At 60.8% G+C, this 17,661-nt stretch overlaps 2 protein-coding genes across 2 annotated transcripts; one reads left to right on the top strand and one right to left on the bottom strand.

Annotated features, from left to right (window-relative positions):
- Positions 1-47: 47 nt before the first annotated feature.
- Positions 48-7,106, top strand: NKPD1 (NTPase KAP family P-loop domain containing 1). The gene is made up of 6 exons (XM_090129882.1): positions 48-512; positions 1,285-1,405; positions 1,659-1,908; positions 2,118-4,055; positions 5,157-5,560; positions 7,039-7,106. The coding sequence occupies exons 1-6, from the start codon at positions 507-509 to the stop codon at positions 7,104-7,106; spliced, it is 2,787 nt and encodes a 928-aa protein (XP_089986008.1). The 5' UTR covers positions 48-506.
- PPP1R37 (protein phosphatase 1 regulatory subunit 37) lies at positions 5,949-17,376 on the bottom strand. The gene is made up of 12 exons (XM_031610577.2): positions 17,137-17,376; positions 15,136-15,233; positions 14,724-14,769; positions 14,164-14,264; positions 13,577-13,696; positions 13,268-13,418; positions 11,904-12,059; positions 10,416-10,528; positions 9,932-10,073; positions 9,065-9,231; positions 7,366-8,593; positions 5,949-7,261 (listed from the first exon to the last, which is right to left on the bottom strand). Exons 1-12 carry the CDS (start codon positions 17,264-17,266, stop codon positions 7,179-7,181), a joined length of 2,535 nt encoding a protein of 844 aa, XP_031466437.2. The 5' UTR covers positions 17,267-17,376; the 3' UTR covers positions 5,949-7,178.
- Positions 17,377-17,661: the final 285 nt, after the last annotated feature.

Raw genomic sequence — 17,661 nt, forward strand, 5'->3', positions numbered from 1 at the left:
TGTGTTTATTTTTTTGGGGGGGGCGATATTGGTATGGGGGGGGGGGGGGCAGCAATGGGGGGGGCGGGCTCCCGTTGGAACCTCAACCCCATAGGGGCCCCCCCACAATTCCATGGGGCCAGTCCCACAGATCTCAGCCCCACAGATCCAACCCCATAGGTCCCAGCCCCATAGATTTCTGACCCACAGATATGAGCAACACGCCCCAGCCCCACAGATCTCAGCCCCAGAGATCCGAGCCCCGGAGATTCAGCCAATACCCCGCACCCCAATTCCACATTCTGCACCCCACACTCCCTATTCCACATTCCCTACCCCACCCCCCACCCCCGCACCCCACATCCCGCCCCACATCCCGCCCCACACGTGTAGGGCCGCAGCCCTCCGGTCCGGTTTCTCCCCTTCCTGACTCAGCGCCGCACAGCCGCAATTTCCGCCCGTGTTCCTGGGGCCGCCCCGATCCGATCCCATAAATAAGGAGCGCCGCGGGGCCGGGGAACGGCGCGATGGAGGTGGGAGATGTGGGGCGGGGACGGGGTGGGATATGGGGCATGGGGTGGGATGTGGGGAATGGGGTGGGATGTGGGGTATGGGGTATATGGGATGGGTAAGGGGGTATGTGGGGATGGGACGTGGGGTATGGGATGGGATATATGGGATATATGGGATGGGTATGGGACTGGGATGGGATCTGGGGTGTGAGGTTGGGGATGGGATGGAATATGGGGTATTGGATGGGGAGTAGGATGGGATATGGGGTATTTGGGATGGGTATAGGGTTGGGATGGGATGTGGGTTTTGGGATGGGTATGGAGTGTGGAGTGGGATGGAGTTTGCAATGGAACACGGGGTATGGGATGACAGAATGGGGTATGGGGTATATGGGATGGGGCGTGGGATGGGATATGGGATATAGGGTAGATGGGATGGGCATTGGGCTGGGATGGGATGTGCGGTATGGGGGTGTGATGGCTATGGGATGGAATATGGGGTATGGGATGGGGGGCAGGATGGGATATGGGGTATATGGGACGGGTATGGGGTTGGGATGGGATGTGAGGTATATGAGTGGGGTATAGGGTTGGGATGTGGGGTGGGCTATGGGGTTGGGGAGCCCTGGGGTGGCTGCACATTGGGTGATGGGCACTGCTGTGCCCCATAAGCTGTCCCTGTGTCCCCAGTACAGCCTGGTCCCATAACCCCCCCATAACCCTCCCCCATATCCCCACCCCATATCACCCCCATATCCCATAACCCCGCTTTACCCCAATAACCGCCCTGCAGCGCTGCAGTTCGGGCTCACTGGAGGAGCACCGCGCACTGCTGGATGTGGGGCCGCCCCACAGCGATGGGGACAGCGATGGGGACAGCGATGGCTGCGAGTGCGAGTGGGAGGAGCACGAGGGTACAGACAGCCCGACCCCGACCCCAATCCTAATCCCAACCCCAACTTCAATGCTAATCCTAATTCCAATCCTAATCCCAATCCCAATAATCCCAATAATCCCAATAATCCCAACCCCGATAACTCCAATGAAACCCCAATTAATCAAACCCCGCAGCCCCCCAGGACCTGCTCTATTCCCGCGGCCTGGCTCACATCCCAATCAAACCCCAATTAATCAATCAATCAAACCCCAATTAATCAAACCCCGCAGCCCCCCAGGACCTGCTCTATTCCCGCTGCCTGGCTCGCACTCTCTGTGACGCGGCCGCCCCACTCACTGTTGGGATTTTCGCTCCGTGCCCCCATCGCCTGCAGGGGATGCTGCAGCACCTCGAGGGTAGGATGCGGGGCTGTGGGGTGGGGTTATGGGGGGGCGTTATGGGGCTGAGGGGTTGTGGGGCTGAGGGGTTGTGTGGCTGTGCTGTTAAGGGGTGGAGGGTCATGGGGTTATGGGGCGAGAGGTAACGGGGCAGTGGGAAGGGGGGCCATGGGGTAATGGGATGGGGGTTATGGGGCAGGGGGCTCCCAGCCCTATAGGACCTTGTGGATCCCCCTACCCCTTTCTTATGGAACCCCCACCTTATAGGACCCCCACCCCCCAACTCCGGGGTCCCCTATGGCCCACCCCTAGAAGACCCCCACTCCATAGGACCCCCCCCATCACGTGACCCCCGCTCAACACGCGCCGTCTCCCCGCAGCCTCCATGCATTCTCACTCCGCGCTGCTGCAGCGCCGCTCCGCCCGCTCCGGCCGCCCCCCGCCCCGCACCGCCCGCGGCTGGGGGCTCCTCCAGGCGCTGTTTCTCCTCACGCTCTTCCGCCCGGTGCTCCGCCGCCCCGCCCGGGACCCCCGCCGCCCCCCCCCGAACATCTCCTTCATCTTCGTCCGTTTCTCAGCCTGGCATTACGTGGGCTGCGACCGCCTGTGGGCCGGGCTGATCAGCGCCCTGTGCCGCTCCGTCCGCCGCCGTTTCGGCCCGTGGCCGCTCGCCGTGTTCCACGTGGCGGGCGCGGCTCCGCGCCACGGCGGACCGGGCGGCAGAGAGTGGGAGCTCCGCACGGCCGCGTGCGTCAAAGCCGGAGCGATCGTGGGGCTGCTGCTGCTCGGCTCCGCGCTGCTGCTGCTCGCCTTGGCCGCGCCGTGGCTGCGGGAGCACCGGGTGCTGGGCGCCGTCGGCGTGGCTCTGAGCTCCGCGTCCGGCTCCGGGCTGCTGGCCGCGCTGCTGGCGGTGCTGCGCCGCGTGGCCGTGAGCGAGCGGAGCCGCGTGGAGCGCTGGAGCGACCGGGAGAAATTCGAGGCTCAGCTGGGCTTCATGAGCAAAGTGAGGGCGGAGGTGGAGGGGCTGAGCGCGTTCATCGCCGCCATGGAGGTGTTCGAACGGCGGAGGCTGCGGGTGGTGATGGAGATCAGCGCCCTGGAGCGCTGCGGGGCGGAGCGCTGCGCGGGGGTCCTGGAGGCCGTCAACACGCTGCTGGCGGACCCCGAAGCGCCCTTCATCTCCGTGCTCGCCATGGAGCCCGGCGTGGTCGTGCAGTGCCTCGAGGGATCCGCGGCGCTGCGAGGCGTCGGGGGCAACGCGTACGTTTATCTGAGGCGGACCGTCGGGGTGCCGTTCTGGGTGCCCAGCATGGAGCACCGGCAGAGGATGAGGGAGGTGAGGAGGGCGCTGGGGGGGGGGCACCCCGCGGACCGCAACGGGCACCCAGGGCGGAGCGACGGGCACCCAGTGCAGCGCGAGGAGCACCCGGTGCACCTCAAGGGGAACCCAGTGGACCACAAGGAGCGCCCAGGGCGAGGCAATGGGCACCCGATGCAGCGTGAGGAGCACCTGCACCACGAGGAGCACCTGCTGAGCCAAGAACAGCACCCACTGCAGCTCGAGGAGCACCCAGTGCAGAGCAGTGGGCACCCAGTGCGTGATGAGGAGCACCCACAGCAAGAGGAGCACCCAGTGAACCATGAGCAGCACCCACTGCACCACGGGGGGCACCCACTGCCCTATGAGGAGCATCCACTGCCCCACGAGGAGCACCCATCGCCCCATGAGAAGCACCCATCGCTCCATGAGGAGCACCCAGTGCCCCATGAGGAGCACCCATCGCCCTATGAGGAGCATCCACTGCCCCATGTTGAGCACCCACACCATGAGAAGCACCCATCACCCTATGAGGAGCACCCACACCACAAGGAGCACTCACTGCCCTATAAGGAGCACCCATCGCCCTATGAGGAGCATCCACTGCCCCATGTTGAGCACCCACACCATGGGGAGCACCCATCACCCTATGAGGAGCACCCACTGCCCTGTGAGGAGCACCCATCTCACCACAAGGAGCACCCAGTGCCCTGTAAGGAGCACCCATCACCCTATGAAGAGCACCCAGTGCCCCATGCTGAACACCCAGCGCCCCACGAGGAGCACCCATGGGTGCGGGTTGCGGAGCGGCAGACGCGGCGCTGCGTGCGGGCGGCGCTGCGCTCCCTGCACGACCCCCAGGGGGCGCTGTGCCGCTTCGTCCCCTCCGATGGGGCGCAGCTGCGCCGGATCCTCAGCATCGTCCCCATCACCGTCCGGCTCCTCCTGCACCGCTGTGCCCCGCATGGCCGGGGGGGGGCCGGGGGGGCAGAGGAGATCTGTGGGGCGGGGGGAGGTGCGGTGATCCCCCACGGGATGGACAGTTGTGGGGCGGGAAGATGTGGGGCAGAGGAGATCTATGGGATGGAGGGATGTGGGGTGATGCCCCATGGGATGGAGAGCTGTGGGGCTGGGAGATGTGGGGTGGGGGGATGTGGGGTAGAGGAGATCTATGGAGTGGAGACAGGCGGGATGGAGCCCCATGGGATGGAGAGCTGTGGGGTAGAGGAGATCTGTGGGGCAGAGAGACACAGGACTGAGCCCTCCGGGACAAAGAGGCACGGGATGGAGCCCCGTGGGGCGGAGATGGATGGGACTGAGAGCCGTGTGACAAAGATCTGTGGGGCAGAGGAGCCCTATGGGGTGAAGAGCTCTGGAGCAGAAATCTATGGGGCGGAGAGCCATTGGATGGAGCCTTATGGGGCAGAGATCTGTGGGGCAGAGGAACTCTATGGGGTGGAAATCCAGGGGACAGAGCCCCATAGAACGGAGAGCTATGGGGTGGAGCCCGATAGAATTGAGCCCTATGACGTTGCACCCCACTGCCTGCTGCCCCACAGCCCCACAACCCCGGGCTGCCCACCCCACTCTCTCCCACCTGACACCTCAACGCCCCACAACCCCTCACTCCATAACCCCACACCCCCCAACCTCACCCTCCCTGCCCTCCCACCCCCCAACCCCGCACCTGACAGCCCCCCAGTCCTTGTCCTCTCACCCTACATCCCCTCACCCCATAAGCCCACACCCCCCAAGCTCCCACCCCATAACCCCACGCCTCATGGCCTCCCACCCCATAACCCCCCACTCCACACCCCAACACCCCATAACCCCACACCCCAAAACCTCACACCCCAAAAGAGCCTCACCCTCCCTGCCCTCCCGTCCCCCAACCCCCCACCCCATTGCCTCTCACCCCACAACCCCACACCCCCCACCTCCACACCCCCCAACCTCTCACCCCGTAACCCCCCACCCCATTGCCCCCCACCCCGTAGCCCCCCGCCCCCCACTCCCCCTCCCCATGCCCCCGCCCACCTCCTCCCCCACCCCATAACGCCCCACTCCGTCTCCCCCCACGGCTCGGTTCCCCTCGCGGTGGCCGCCTGGGTTTTGCTGGCGGATCGCTGGCCGTGCCGGCTCAGCTGGATCCTGCAGTTCTTACGGGACGGGGATCCCCGCGAAGCTCTGGGGTCCCTGTGGGACATTTTCCAGCGGCACCGCTCCGAGCTGGGCGCCCTGCAGCAGCCGCTGCGCAGCGCTCTGGGGCTGGACGGGGACCCGCGGCTCTTCGATGCTTTCCTGAGCCGCCACTTCCCGTTCAGCGCCCGAGATGCCCGAGCGCTGCTCCCCGTCACCGTGAATCTGGACCGCTCCATAGGGCGGAAGATGGGGGAGCTGAGGGGGCTGCGGGGGCTGGGGGAGGGAGGGGGAGGGGATGGGGGGAGGGCGGGGACGGGGGAGAACCGGCATGGGGGTTGTGATGGGAATGGGGGGGGGGGACGTAGGGGGATGGGGGGCGCGTGGGGGGATATGGGAGAGATAAGGGGGGACATGGGGGGACATGGGGACTTGTGGCAGCAGTGGGGACAATGGGGACATGGGGTGGCAGTGGGGACAATGGGGACGTAGTGGTGGTGGGGACAGTGGGGACATGGGGGAGTGGGAATGGGGTCAGCCAGAACAGTCCCCAAAGACTCCAATGGGGCCACAGTGGGAGCCCGTGAGGTACAGTGCATGGTGGGGGGACACCATGGGGACATTCTGGGGTGACCATGGGGAAGAGGTGACACCCCAATAAAGCAGTGAATGTGTCCGAACCGAAAATGGGCTTTTATGGGGTCAAAAAATGGAGTGGTGGTGGCTGGGGGAGGGGGGAGGGAACGGCCCCTATGTCACCATGGGGCAGCAGTGATGTCTGTGGGGTTGGGGACATGGATGTGGGATGGGGCCACCCCACAGAGCCGACCCTGGAGGCACAGCGGCTGACAGCAGTTCTGCTTTGACAGAAACCAGCCTTGGCCAAAACCCCACTGGGGGAGAAAGGGGGGGGTGGGGGAGCAGCCCCCGTGCGGCCCCCCCACTGCCGCCCCATTTATTGCACTTCTCGGAAGGGGAAAAAACCAAAAACCCCCAAAAAGGAGAAAAATAAACACCAAAAAAAGAAAAAAAAAGAAAAAATCGAATCTCCCCCCAAATAAAGACCCCCTCCCCCCCAACACTGCGGCCCCTGAGAACAGCCTGAGAGGGGCGGGACGGCGTCACCCACAGCTGGGATGGGGTCACCACCACCTCTGGGGACAATGACACCTCTGGGGTCAGAGCCACTGACACTGGGGACAATGTCACCAGTGGGGGATGGTGTCACCCTTTGGGGACGACCTTTGGGGATGGGGTGACAGTTTGGGGTCAGAGCCACCCATCTCGAGGACGTCACCAGCACTGGGGACGTCAACCTTTGGGGACAGCGTCAGCGACATTGGGGACAGGTCGCCTCTTGGGGACACGGTGACACCTCCCTGGGGACAGCGTGGTGACACCATGCGCTGGTGACATCCCGTTGGGGACACCACCATGTAGTGACATCCCACTTGGGGACACCACGTCCGGCTGAGGTCTCATTGGTGTTACCTCGTTGGTGACACCATGTTGGTGACATCCCTTTGGGGTCACGTCTCGTTGGGGTCACCACATCCAGGTGACATTTTGTGGGGTACACGGCGACACCCATTGGGGTCACCACAATGCAGTGACCTCCTGTTGGGGACACCACAGCCTGGTGACACGCCAAGGTGACAACCGGTTTGGGGACACGGGTGGGAGTGGGCGCCGGGTTGGGCATCTGAGAGAGAACTGGGAACAGCACGGGGACCCCAAAACCCCACAGCAGATCCCAGTGCTGGAACCTGAGCCCAAATCCAGATCCTGATCCAAAATCTGGACCCCGACCCCCAGTCTGGATCCTGAGGCCTAATCCAGATCCTGATCCAAAACCCAGCCCCAACCCCAAATCTGTATCCTGAGGCCTAATCCAGATCCTGAGCCCAAATCCAGCCCCTGACCCCAAATCCAGCCCCCATCCCCCCCCAGCGCTGTCACGGCGGCTCCTGCCCCGCATCCTGGCTGGCCTCGAGCAGCAGCTCCTCCAGATCCCGCTCGTCCCTCCAGCAGCTCAGCTCTGAAACAACAGCAATCGTTGGGATCACGGGGATGCAGCCGGGTCCCCACAGGGACATTTAGGACCCAATCCCACCCGTGTCCCCCCGCTCCCCACCCCCATACCGTGCTCAGCACCGCAGCTCCCTGCTTTGCTGTCGCTGTCAGGCAGTGCCCGGCCCAGCTCTGCCTTCAGCCCATTGGGCAGCGTTGGGCCACCAGTGGTCACCCTGCTGGTGGCCATCGCAGGGCTGGTGGCCGTCCCATCAGTGGCCATCCCAGAGGTGACTGTCCCAATGCCGGCCACCCCACTGGTGGCTGTCCCCTCAGTGACTGTCCCACTGGTGGCCATCCCGGTGCTGGTGGCCGTCCCATCAGTGGCCATCCCGGTGGTGACTGTCCCAGTGGTGGCCATCCCAGGGCTGGTGGCTGTCCCATCACCAGCTGTCCCAATGGTGATAACCATCCCGGAGGTGGTGGCTGTCCCGTCGGTGGCCGGCCCACTGGTGGCCATCATCCCAGTGGAGATAGTCCCACTGATGGTGGCCGTCCCAGAGGTGGTGGTTGTCCCTTCGGCAGCCATCCCATCAGTAGCCAGCGCACTGGTGGCCGTAATCCCACTGGTGGCCATCCCATTGGTGGTGACCATCCTGGAGGTCGTGGCAGTCCCATCAGTGGCCATCCCACTGGGGGGGCCGGTCCCACTGCTGACCGTCCCATTGGTGGGGCTGGCCCAGGTTGTGGTGACTGTCCCAGTGGTGGTCATCGCAGTGGTGGTGGCTGTCCCCATGGTGCCCGTCCCATTGGTGGCTGTCCCAGAGGTGGTGGCTGTCCCCATGGTGCCCGTCCCATTGCTGGCTCCGGTCCCGTTGGTGGTGCTGTCCGTCCCCTCTCTCCCCATTGCCTCCTTGGGATCACAGCCGGTCCCGCTCTCCACACGCGTCACCACGAAGACTTTGTGTCCCCTCCCGGGGCTGGTGACCAGAATGCGGTGCTGCTGACCCTGGGGTGACTCGGGGGTCTCCTCGGTGCCCCCCCCACCTTCGGCATCCCCCTTGGGGCTCACTGCGCCGTCCCTTCGCCCTCCATCTCCCCCAGCCCCCTCATCCTCCGTATCCGAGCTGGAATCGGTGGCCGCTCCGTGCCGCACTCCGGCCCCGCCACCATCGGGGTCCCCGTCGCTGCCGTCCCCGTTGGGGTCCCCGCCGTCCCCCCCCCCGATGCCGGCCATGCCGGGGGGCTGCGGGGGCTGCGCTTCCCCCTCGTCGCGCTCGCGAGCCAAAGCAAAATTCCGTTTGCAGCCGCTCTGAATCTCAGCCAGCAGAGCCTTCTGGGTCTCAATGAAACTCTTCACCTGCGGGAAGGAAGGAGTGAGCAGAACGGGGGTGGGAAGGAATGATTGGGGGGAGATGGGATGGGATGGGATGGGCAGGATGGTGGGAAAGGGAGCATTTAGGGGGTCAGGTGGGGGGGAATGTGGGGGTTGGGGAGTGGAAATTGGGGATGGGAAGTGTGGAGATTTGGGAATGAAAATGTGGGGATTTGGAAAGAGAAATTTGGGGACACCCCATGCCCCCCCTAATCGGGGGGACACCCACCCCCCTCATTTCCCCCTCTCTTTAGGGACACCCATCCCCCCCATGTCCTCCTCCCCCTCTGGGGATGCCCACCCCCCCTCCTTGCCCCCCTTTTGGGGACACCCCCACATGTCCCCCCCATGCCCCTCCTTTCGGGACCCCCCCTCCCACCCCCCATCCTTCATCTTTGGGGACATCCCTCCCCTTTGTGCTCCCTCCCCTTGGTTCCCTCCCTCGCCACCCCTCACCGCCTCCTTTTTGGGGTCGCGGTCCAGGTCGAGGCGCAGCAGCGACTGGTTGACCTTCAGCGCCAGCGCCAGCGCCATCAGCCCCCCCGTCTTGATCTCGTTCTCCCTCAGGTCCAGGCGCAGCAGCCGGGGGCTTTCGGCGATGAATTCGGCCACCGCCACCGCCCCTATGGGGGGGGACACCGCCGTGACCTCGTGGACGGCCATTTTGTGGGCTGCCCCCAAAGAGGAGGAGGTGGCTGGGAGCGCGGGGCCAAGGGATGATGGCCATGGGGACATCGGGGTCACTGGTGGGATGGATGTGGTTTTCGTAGGGTCCCCAAGAAGAGACCACAACCGGGACCCCTGACCCAAGGGATGAGATGATCATGGCGACAGTGGGGTCACTGCTGGACCTTGAGGGTGTCATTTCTGTAGGGTCCCTAAGAGGTGACGATGCCCAGCACAACCCAACCCAAGGGCTGATGGCCACGGGGACACTGGGGTCATTCACTGGATGCCATTTTTGTAGGGTCTCGAAGAAGACACCCCCAGAACTCCCAACCCAGGGGACGAGATGGTCACAGTGACATCGGGGTCACTCACTGGACATCAGCAATGGCATTTTGTGGGGTCCCCAAGAGGTGACGATGCCTGGGACCCCCATCCTATAGGATGGGATGGCCGTGGTGACATTGAGGTCACCCGTTCGACCTTGATGACATCACTTCCATAGGGTCCCCATGCTCACAGCCACCCCATCCCTTGGGCTCCTTGGTGACCGCTGCTAGATCCCAACGACGGCGTTTCTGTGGGATCCCCATGGGGTCCCCCCCCCAGACTCCCCCCTTCCCCAAGGGGCTCCATGGGGCTCCGTGCCCCCCCCACCTTCGCAGGTCAGTTTGGTGGAAGCCAACCCCAGGCGCAGCACGGAGCGGTTCCCGATCAGCCCCGTCTTCAGGTTGCGCACCCCTTCGTTGCCAATGGGGTTGTGGCCCAGGTTCAGGGTCTCCAGGCTCTGTGCGTGGGGCTGTGGGGACAGCAGGGGGACAATGGGGACATCCTGAAGCCCGGGGGGATGTTGGGGATGTCCTGAAAACTGGGGACACCACAGCTCAGAGATGGGGGCATCCTGAGGTCTGGGGATGCTGGGGACAATGGCGACATCCCAAAGCCTGGGGGGATGTTGGGGACAATGGGGACTTCCCAAAGCCTTGGGAAACCAAAGGTTGGTGTTGGGGATGTCCCAGAGACTGGGGACATTGAGGACATCCCAAAGCCTGGAGACAGTGGAGACACACTGGGGACATCCCCATTTCTGGTGGGATGTTGGGGACATCCCAAAGCCTGGGGACATGTTGGGGACACTCACCAGTGTGACCCCCAGGTACGCCGTCCCTGCCTGTGTCACCTGGTTGTTCCACAGCACCAACGTCACCAAACCACGGCGCTGCTCCCGCAGCCCCTCACACAGATAGGCCAGGCCTGGGGACATGGGGACAAATGGGGACATATGGGGACAAATGGGGATGTGGGGGGAACGTGGGGAGGGCGTGGGGGGGACGTGGGGTATGTGAGACACAGACATGATTTGGGGTGGGGGAGGTCATGGGGATGATGTGGATCTGGGGGGACATTGGGGTATGGGGTTGGGGAGCTGGGGGTGTGGGGTGGCAGCTTAGGGGGGAAGTGGGGAGAATGTGGGGGGTTTGGGGGGAAATTTGGGCAGATTTGGCGAAAATTTGGGGGAATTGGGGGGGATTTTGGGGAAGATTTTGGCAGATTTGGGGACAATTTGGGGGGGGTTGGGGAAGATTTGGGGGATTTTGGTGAGGGCTTTGGTCAGGATTTGGGGGGGAATTTGGGGGAAGATTTTAGAGACTTGGGGGAGGATTTGGGGATATTTTGGCAAAGGATTTTGGGGGAAGATTTGGGGGATTTGGGAGATTTTAAGGGGAGATTTTGGCAAATTTGGAAAGGATTTGGGGAGGGGGATTTTGGTCTGGATTTGGAAAGGATTTGGGGGGGGGGTTGGGGGGACTTTGGGGAGAATTTGGGGGTATTATGGGAGGAGTTGGCAGATTCTGGGGGGATTTTGGGGCTGTCCTTGGCAGGATTTGAGCACAGAGCAGAGCACAGATTTTGGGGTTCTCTGGCACAGATTGGGGCGCACCCATCAGCTCCACCCCACTGCTCCCCACATATTTCCCCCATAACCTTCTGGGGCCATCCCACATCATTAAATGCCCAGCTTTAATTAAGCACCCGGAACGTGCCAAGGCCTTAATTAAGGATCCAGAAGGTGCCATGCGTGCTAATTAACGCCGGCAGATCTGTTTATAGGGTGGGACACGGAAACAGGGGGAGGCCAAAAGTCGTCACCCCATTCCTGGGCTGGGGGGGAGGAACATAGTGTGTGACAATGAGATCAGAGCTGCTGCTCTGAGATTTGGGGTGAAATCAGATGGAAATGGGGTCATAAGAGGATCTCACTGGGAACAGATTTCTTACGTGTGCCCCACTGGAGTGCAGAGAGGGGGAGGTGGGGGTTGGGAACATGGGGAGGGGTGGGGGGGTCCTGGGCAGGGCTGGGGGTGGGGCTGAGACTTGGGGGATTTGGTCTGAGATTTGGGGGGGCTTGGGGGGGGTTCAGAGGATATCTGTATAGGATCTGGGGAACATCTGGAGACATCGAGGCAAGATTTGGGAGACATCTGAGTGAGATGTGGGGGATACCTGAGCAGGATTTGGGGGGATATCTGGATAAGATTTAGGGGATATCCAGGTGGGATTTGGGGGACATCTAGGCATGATTTGGGGGATACCCAGACAGGATTGGGGGATTTCTGCTCAGACCCACCCGAGTCCAGGATGTGGTTGTTGCGGAGGTCCAGGATCTGGATGGAGCAGTTGAATTTGAGCAGGTTGCCCAGCTGTGCCGCGTCCTGCAGCCCGTTCAGCTTGTTGTCAGCCAGGTAAAGCTCCCGCAGCGTCACGTTCATCTTCAGAGCCGTGGCTGAGGGCAGAAATGGGGAGATTTTAACCCAAAATGGTGAGGGAGGTGGGGGGGAGGAGGGGTTGGAGCAAAGTGGGGCTGAGAGCGTCAGATTGGGGTGAAAAGGGGAAAAAATGGTTTCAGTGCCTCATATGGTGGATGTGGGGAGGGGGTGGGGGTTGGGGTGAGATTTGGAGGCTTTGGGGAAGAATTTTGGGGGGCTTGGGTGAGATTTAGAATGAGAGTTTTGTAGGGCCTTTGGGCTGAGTTTTGGGGGCTATGGGCAAGAGTTCAGGGGGCTCTGAAGGGGGGCTAGGGGTCTTCGTGCAGGGTTTGGGGATGAGAGCTTTGGGAGGATTTGGGGCAGGATTTCGGCCTGGATTTTGGGGGGGGTCGTTTGGAGAGGTTTTGGGGAGAACTCTTATCAGGGGTCTGGGAAAGGTTTGAGGCGATTTGGGAGGGGTACTGGAGGGAGTGAAGGTTTTGGGGTTTTCAGAAAGGGATCTGGGAAGGGTTTGGGGGGATGTGGGGTGCGTGTTTCAGAGGATTGGGGCAGGATTTTGGCAGGGGGGGCATATGGAAGTGAAGTTTTGGGGGTCTGGGGAGTGTTTTTGGGGGTTCTGGGCAGGATTTTGAGGGGATCTGGTGGACTGGGTGGGATTTGGGCACAGTTTTGGGGGGGGTGAAGTTGGGCAGGACTTTGGGGGCTGTGGGCAGGGTCCTGGGGGGCCTTTGGGAGGGGGTTTGGGGGTCAGAAATGGGGTTTTGGGGTGTCTCTTGGTAGGGCTCGACAGCCAACACCCCACTGATGCAGGGGCACGTGCGAGCGCGTCTCCCTTTCCTAATTAACCCGCCCTAATGAGCAATTAACCCCACAGCATTCCCTGGCTCTCAGCTCAGCCCCGCTGGCTGTCATCAGCCGTAGCCCAAACAACTGCTGATTCATTAGCATAGCGATTAATTAAGGTAATGAGGGGCCGCCCACCACAACCCACACCCAGTGCCTGCAGCCAAAAGCAGAGTTATGGGGGAGCCCTGAGGTCAGGGTTCGCTTTGGAGCTCAATTTTAGGGTGAAAGTTCAGTTTTAGGGCCATTAGGGTGCTTGGGGTTGGGGTCGTTAGGATCATTAGGGTGACAGGGGTTGGGGTCATTAGGGGCATTAGGGTCATTAGGGGCATTGGGGTTGGGGTCGTTGGGATCATTAGGGTGACTGGGGCCAGGGTCTCACCCAGCAGCATGAGGGGCCGCCCCGACAAGCTGGCGTTCTCCAGGTGCAGCACAACCAGGCTGCTGCTGATGCGCAGCGCCCGCGCCACAAACGGCGCCGAGTGGTCCAGGAGGGGCGTCCCGCGGGCGTCCAGGTACTGCAGGCAGTTGGTCTGCAGGAAATAGGGGGGGCTGCAGTGGGGCCCCACGGCGGGGATGGAGCAGGGGTGGGCAGCCGTCACTATGGGGGCGTGGAGGTCATGGGATCCTCCAGAGCGTGGGTTGGAAAGGTCCTGGAAGGTCACACAACCGTGGGATCCCACCCACCCACCTTCCTCATCATGTGTGCAGCTGCCTGCCAGCCCCGCGTGCCGATGTGTTTGTTGAAGGAGATGTTGAGGTGCGTGGCCGACTCGTAGTACTCGATCATGTCAAACAGCGCCGAGGCGCCCTGCAGGGGAAAAGAGCGTGGAAATCGGAGACTGGAATGGTCAAAATGGGGCAGAAAGGTGGAAATAAGAGATGAGAATGGCCAATATAAAGTAGAAATGTGACAATCAGAAATCAGTACGGCCAAAGTGGGGCTGAAAGGTGAAAACCTATGGCTCCCTCACGGTGGCCAACAGCTTCTTTGTGGTGGCCCACAGCTTCCCACAGCTCCCTGATGGTGGCGCATGTAGGGTTTGACTTTTGGGTGACCCTACATGGAGCCAAGAGTTGGCCCCTATGACCCCACGGCTCCTTCTCATTGCGATGCTGTGAGCCACAATTGGCACCCGCTGCCCCACCATTGGTGAAAACCCTTTTTAACCATTTCCGTGGTTTTTAACCTCATCCGCTTCCCCGCCAGGTGCAGAATTGGCCACAAAAACCACGAGGCTCCATTGAGTCACAATGAGAACCACTCGCACCACTCACGTCCTCATCCAAGCTGGTCTGCTCCAAGTCGACAATTTTGAACTGCAGCCTCTTGAAGATCTCCTCCAGCGCCTCGCACGCCTTGTAGTCCAGCTTCTCCCCTGGGGAAAAAACAACAGAATGGGCAGTTTGGGTGTGGAAAGGTAAATTTCTGCCGTGTTCAGGGACTGCGGGCAGTTGGCCTGTGGGAAAAGAGGGGAGGGGGCTTCAGGGCCCACAGATGGGAGGTGCACTTCTTGTTATATGGTCATAAAATTCATGGGATCCTACAGTGCTTGGGTTGGCGGAACCATGGGATCCTACAGTGGTTGGGTTGGAAGGGACCTTTAGGGTCACAGAACCATGGGATCCTACAACTGAAGGAAGAGAAGGAAAGCAAGAACCAAAATCTCAAAATTTTAGCTCAAAGGATGGCAACAGAACCCAAAAAAGGGTTTTTCTGGGGTTGCTTGCACAAGTTGTGGGGCACTCCACTCAATTGAAGGGTTAACGACGTGAAATCCCAATATTGCCCCAAATGTGGGAAGATAAATTCAATTAGCACAGAACGAGGCGCTCACCTTTGAGATCCAAACAATCTATCCTGGGTGCCAGGTCCTTAAACTCCTGGAAAAGAGCAAAAGGCAGCATTTTACCCTCAGAAATGAAGGGGGGGGAACACTAAGAGGAGGAGAAAAAACAACAAATTGGGCAAATCCCAAAGCTGGGAGGAGCTCTGGGCATCACACAGCTGCGTTTGCTAACCAGCAAAGCTCTCAACGGGATTTTTGTTGCTGGGGTGAAGAACAGACATGGGAACATCTCCATCTCAAACAGCAGCTGGGAAAATGAGCCCTGCCCAGCCCCAAGGCACAGTATTAGGTGAAATGAGGCAAAACACGGTGCTAATTAACTTCATCCTTTATTAGGGCTGTGGGGCAGGAAGCACACGGGGCACAAATAACGGGTTCTATGTGGGCTGATCTGCTCTACCTGGATCTGCTTGAGGAGTTTGGGGATCTGCTTGCAGCTCAGCTTCTGGCACGCCTGCTTGTAGGCGCTGACGATCTCCTCCACGGTCACGTTTTGGGCTGAAAAGGCACAGAATTAGGGTTGTGGTTATGGATGCAGAACCCTGAGTCATCCACAGGATCAGAGAGATTGGCAGCGTCCAAACCGGAGCAGCAAAGGGAACGCATTGACCTGTAGACCCCAACAATCTCCATTAATGGGGATTTACTCCACTAATGATGACCCACTGACCTGAAAACCCCAAAGCTTCCTGTTAATGAGCATTTATTCCATTCTCATTGACCTGCAGACCCCAACAATCCCCATTAACGAGGATTTATTCTGCTAACGATGACCGTGTTGACCTGCAGACTCCAAACACCAAAACAGAGCCCTTAGGGACACCAAAACGAATGCTCAGGACACCAAAACAGAGTCCTGGGGGAACCCCAAACACAGAGCTCCAAAGGGGCCCCAAAATGAAGCCATTGTGAACCCTAAAAATGAGCCCTGGGGAACCCCAAGTGAAGCATGGAAAACACCAAAACAGAGACCTGGAGGGCCCCTAAAAACAGAACTATGGGCAACTCTTAGAGCCATTGGGAACCACACAAAGAAGCCCTGAAGGTTCCCAAAACAGAGCCACGGAGCCTCAAAAATGGAGTTGTGGGGGAAACTGAAATGGAGCCTTTGGGAATCCAAAAAAGAGATACAAGGGTGACCCCAAAACAAAGCCCTGGCGGACCCAGAAAATGAAGCCCCAGGGGAACCCAAGTGAGCCCTGGGGGATCCCAAAATGGAACCACAGAGCCCCAGAAACAGAATTGTGGGGGACACCAAAATGGAGCCATTGGAAACCCTAAAAACAGAGCCCTCGAGGACCCCAAAATAGAGCAGGGGCTGCAAAATGGGAGCACAGTCCGGTAACCTAAGATGGCATGGGAAGAAGAGACTGACCCCACAGCTCATAAATAAGAAATTAACAGAAGGAATAATTGATGCTCATCAGCAAAGGCTGCAGAGGAAGGAGATTGCATGGGGGAACCTGATACGGGTAGTTAGTGGGGGAGCCAAGTTCAGAGCAGTGTGCTGTGAGAGCACAGAATCCTGCAATGGTTGGGGTGTGTGGGACTTATGGGGGGTCATGGAACCATGGGATCCTGCAGTAATTGGGATCTATGGGGTTGTGGAACCTCGTTGGGTTTGACCTCAAACCAAGAGCCGTTAAATGGGGTCAGTCTTGATACCCATTTGGGGTCCTGCAATGGTCCCAGTTCAGAACCCATGGAGCCCCAGACTGGGACCCAACCAAAGCCCCTGTCTGGACCCCATGAAAAGCCCATTCCAGGCCCCACTGAGGACCCCATTGGGGTCCCACCGAAGCCCCCAGTCTGGGCTCCACGGATCCTGGATAGGGACTCAATTTAGGTCCCACACCAAAGCCCAATTTAGGACCCACGGAGCCCCCAGTTTGAGCCCCACTGACACCCGGCTGGGCACCCACCAAAGCCTCACCCTGAGCCCCCTGAGCCCCCACTGATCGTTGGGATCCCCAGAACCCCCAGTTCAGGACCCATAAAGTCCCAGTTCCAGACCCACCGAAACCCCCATCTGGGCCCCACAGAGAGGCGTTTTGGACCCCACAGCGGACCCAATTCGGGTCTCCCAGGCCCCAAATTCAGACCACACTGAAGCCTCCGATTCCAGACCCATTTACACCTCGGTTCGAGCCCCACGACGGATCCATTTTGAGATCCACCAACACCTCCACTTCGGGACCCGCTGAAGCCGCCGTTTCCGACCCACGGAGACCCCGTCGTGGGCCCCACAGAGACCCCATTTCGCAGACCCAGTTTGTGACCCACGGAGCCTCGGCTCGAGATGCCGGTCCGGACCCCGCGTGGCCCCACGGAGCCCCGGTTCGGATCCCACCGGGCCCAACCCCGGCCCACCGAACCAGCGCCCCCCCTCCCACCCAGTTACCGTGTCTCCACGGATCCTTGGGCTCCACCGCGCCGGACACGATGTCCTCATCGGACGGGAAGGTGACTCGCTTGGCGCCGGGCCGCAGCCTCCCGTCCTCGGCCCCCGTGGGCCCCGGGTTGGGCTCCATGGTCTCACCGGGGCATGGCGGGGCCGGGCCGGGCCGCAGCCGCCGCGCAGCGGAGCGGGGCCGCGCGCTGAGCGTCCGTCTCCGCACTTTCGCACTACCACCGGCACCCCAGCATCAAAAAGTTCCATTTAAAAAAAACACGAGGACTCGACGGGAACGCGCGGGGCTAACGGAGCTCTTCATTTGGTTTTATTCTACTTTTTCTAGGCCGCAACGCGCGGCTCGCGGCGAATCTGCGGCGGCGAATCGGCACACGCGGCGCGGCCGCCGCACTTTCGTCACAATGGGGAGAAACGGTCATGAAGATAGTAATTGGAAAGAAACACAGTAACAGAGGGTTCCAAAAACACCGGAAAGCGGAAAGAGGAGGGGAGGGGGTCACCGATCGCTGGTTA

This window comes from Phasianus colchicus, chromosome 38, assembly GCF_987193195.1.
Source record: "Phasianus colchicus chromosome 38, bPhaCol1.hap1.1, whole genome shotgun sequence".
Lineage (NCBI taxonomy): Eukaryota > Metazoa > Chordata > Aves > Galliformes > Phasianidae > Phasianus > Phasianus colchicus.

Bases quoted from the DNA above. Each gene is read 5' to 3' on its own strand.
- NKPD1 (XM_090129882.1), top strand. The intron at 1,406-1,658 runs GTACAGACAGCC...CAAACCCCGCAG, and splicing joins CGAGTGGGAGGAGCACGAGG to CCCCCCAGGACCTGCTCTAT. The intron at 5,561-7,038 runs GTTGTGATGGGA...CCCGACCCCCAG, and splicing joins GGGGGAGAACCGGCATGGGG to TCTGGATCCTGAGGCCTAAT.
- PPP1R37 (XM_031610577.2), bottom strand. From the start codon at position 17,266: ATGGAGCCCAACCCGGGGCCCACGGGGGCCGAGGACGGGAGGCTGCGG. The intron at 15,234-17,136 runs GTAACTGGGTGG...GTGCCTTTTCAG, and splicing joins CAAGGATCCGTGGAGACACG to CCCAAAACGTGACCGTGGAG. The intron at 7,262-7,365 runs GTATGGGGGTGG...CTGTTGTTTCAG, and splicing joins GAGCTGCGGTGCTGAGCACG to AGCTGAGCTGCTGGAGGGAC.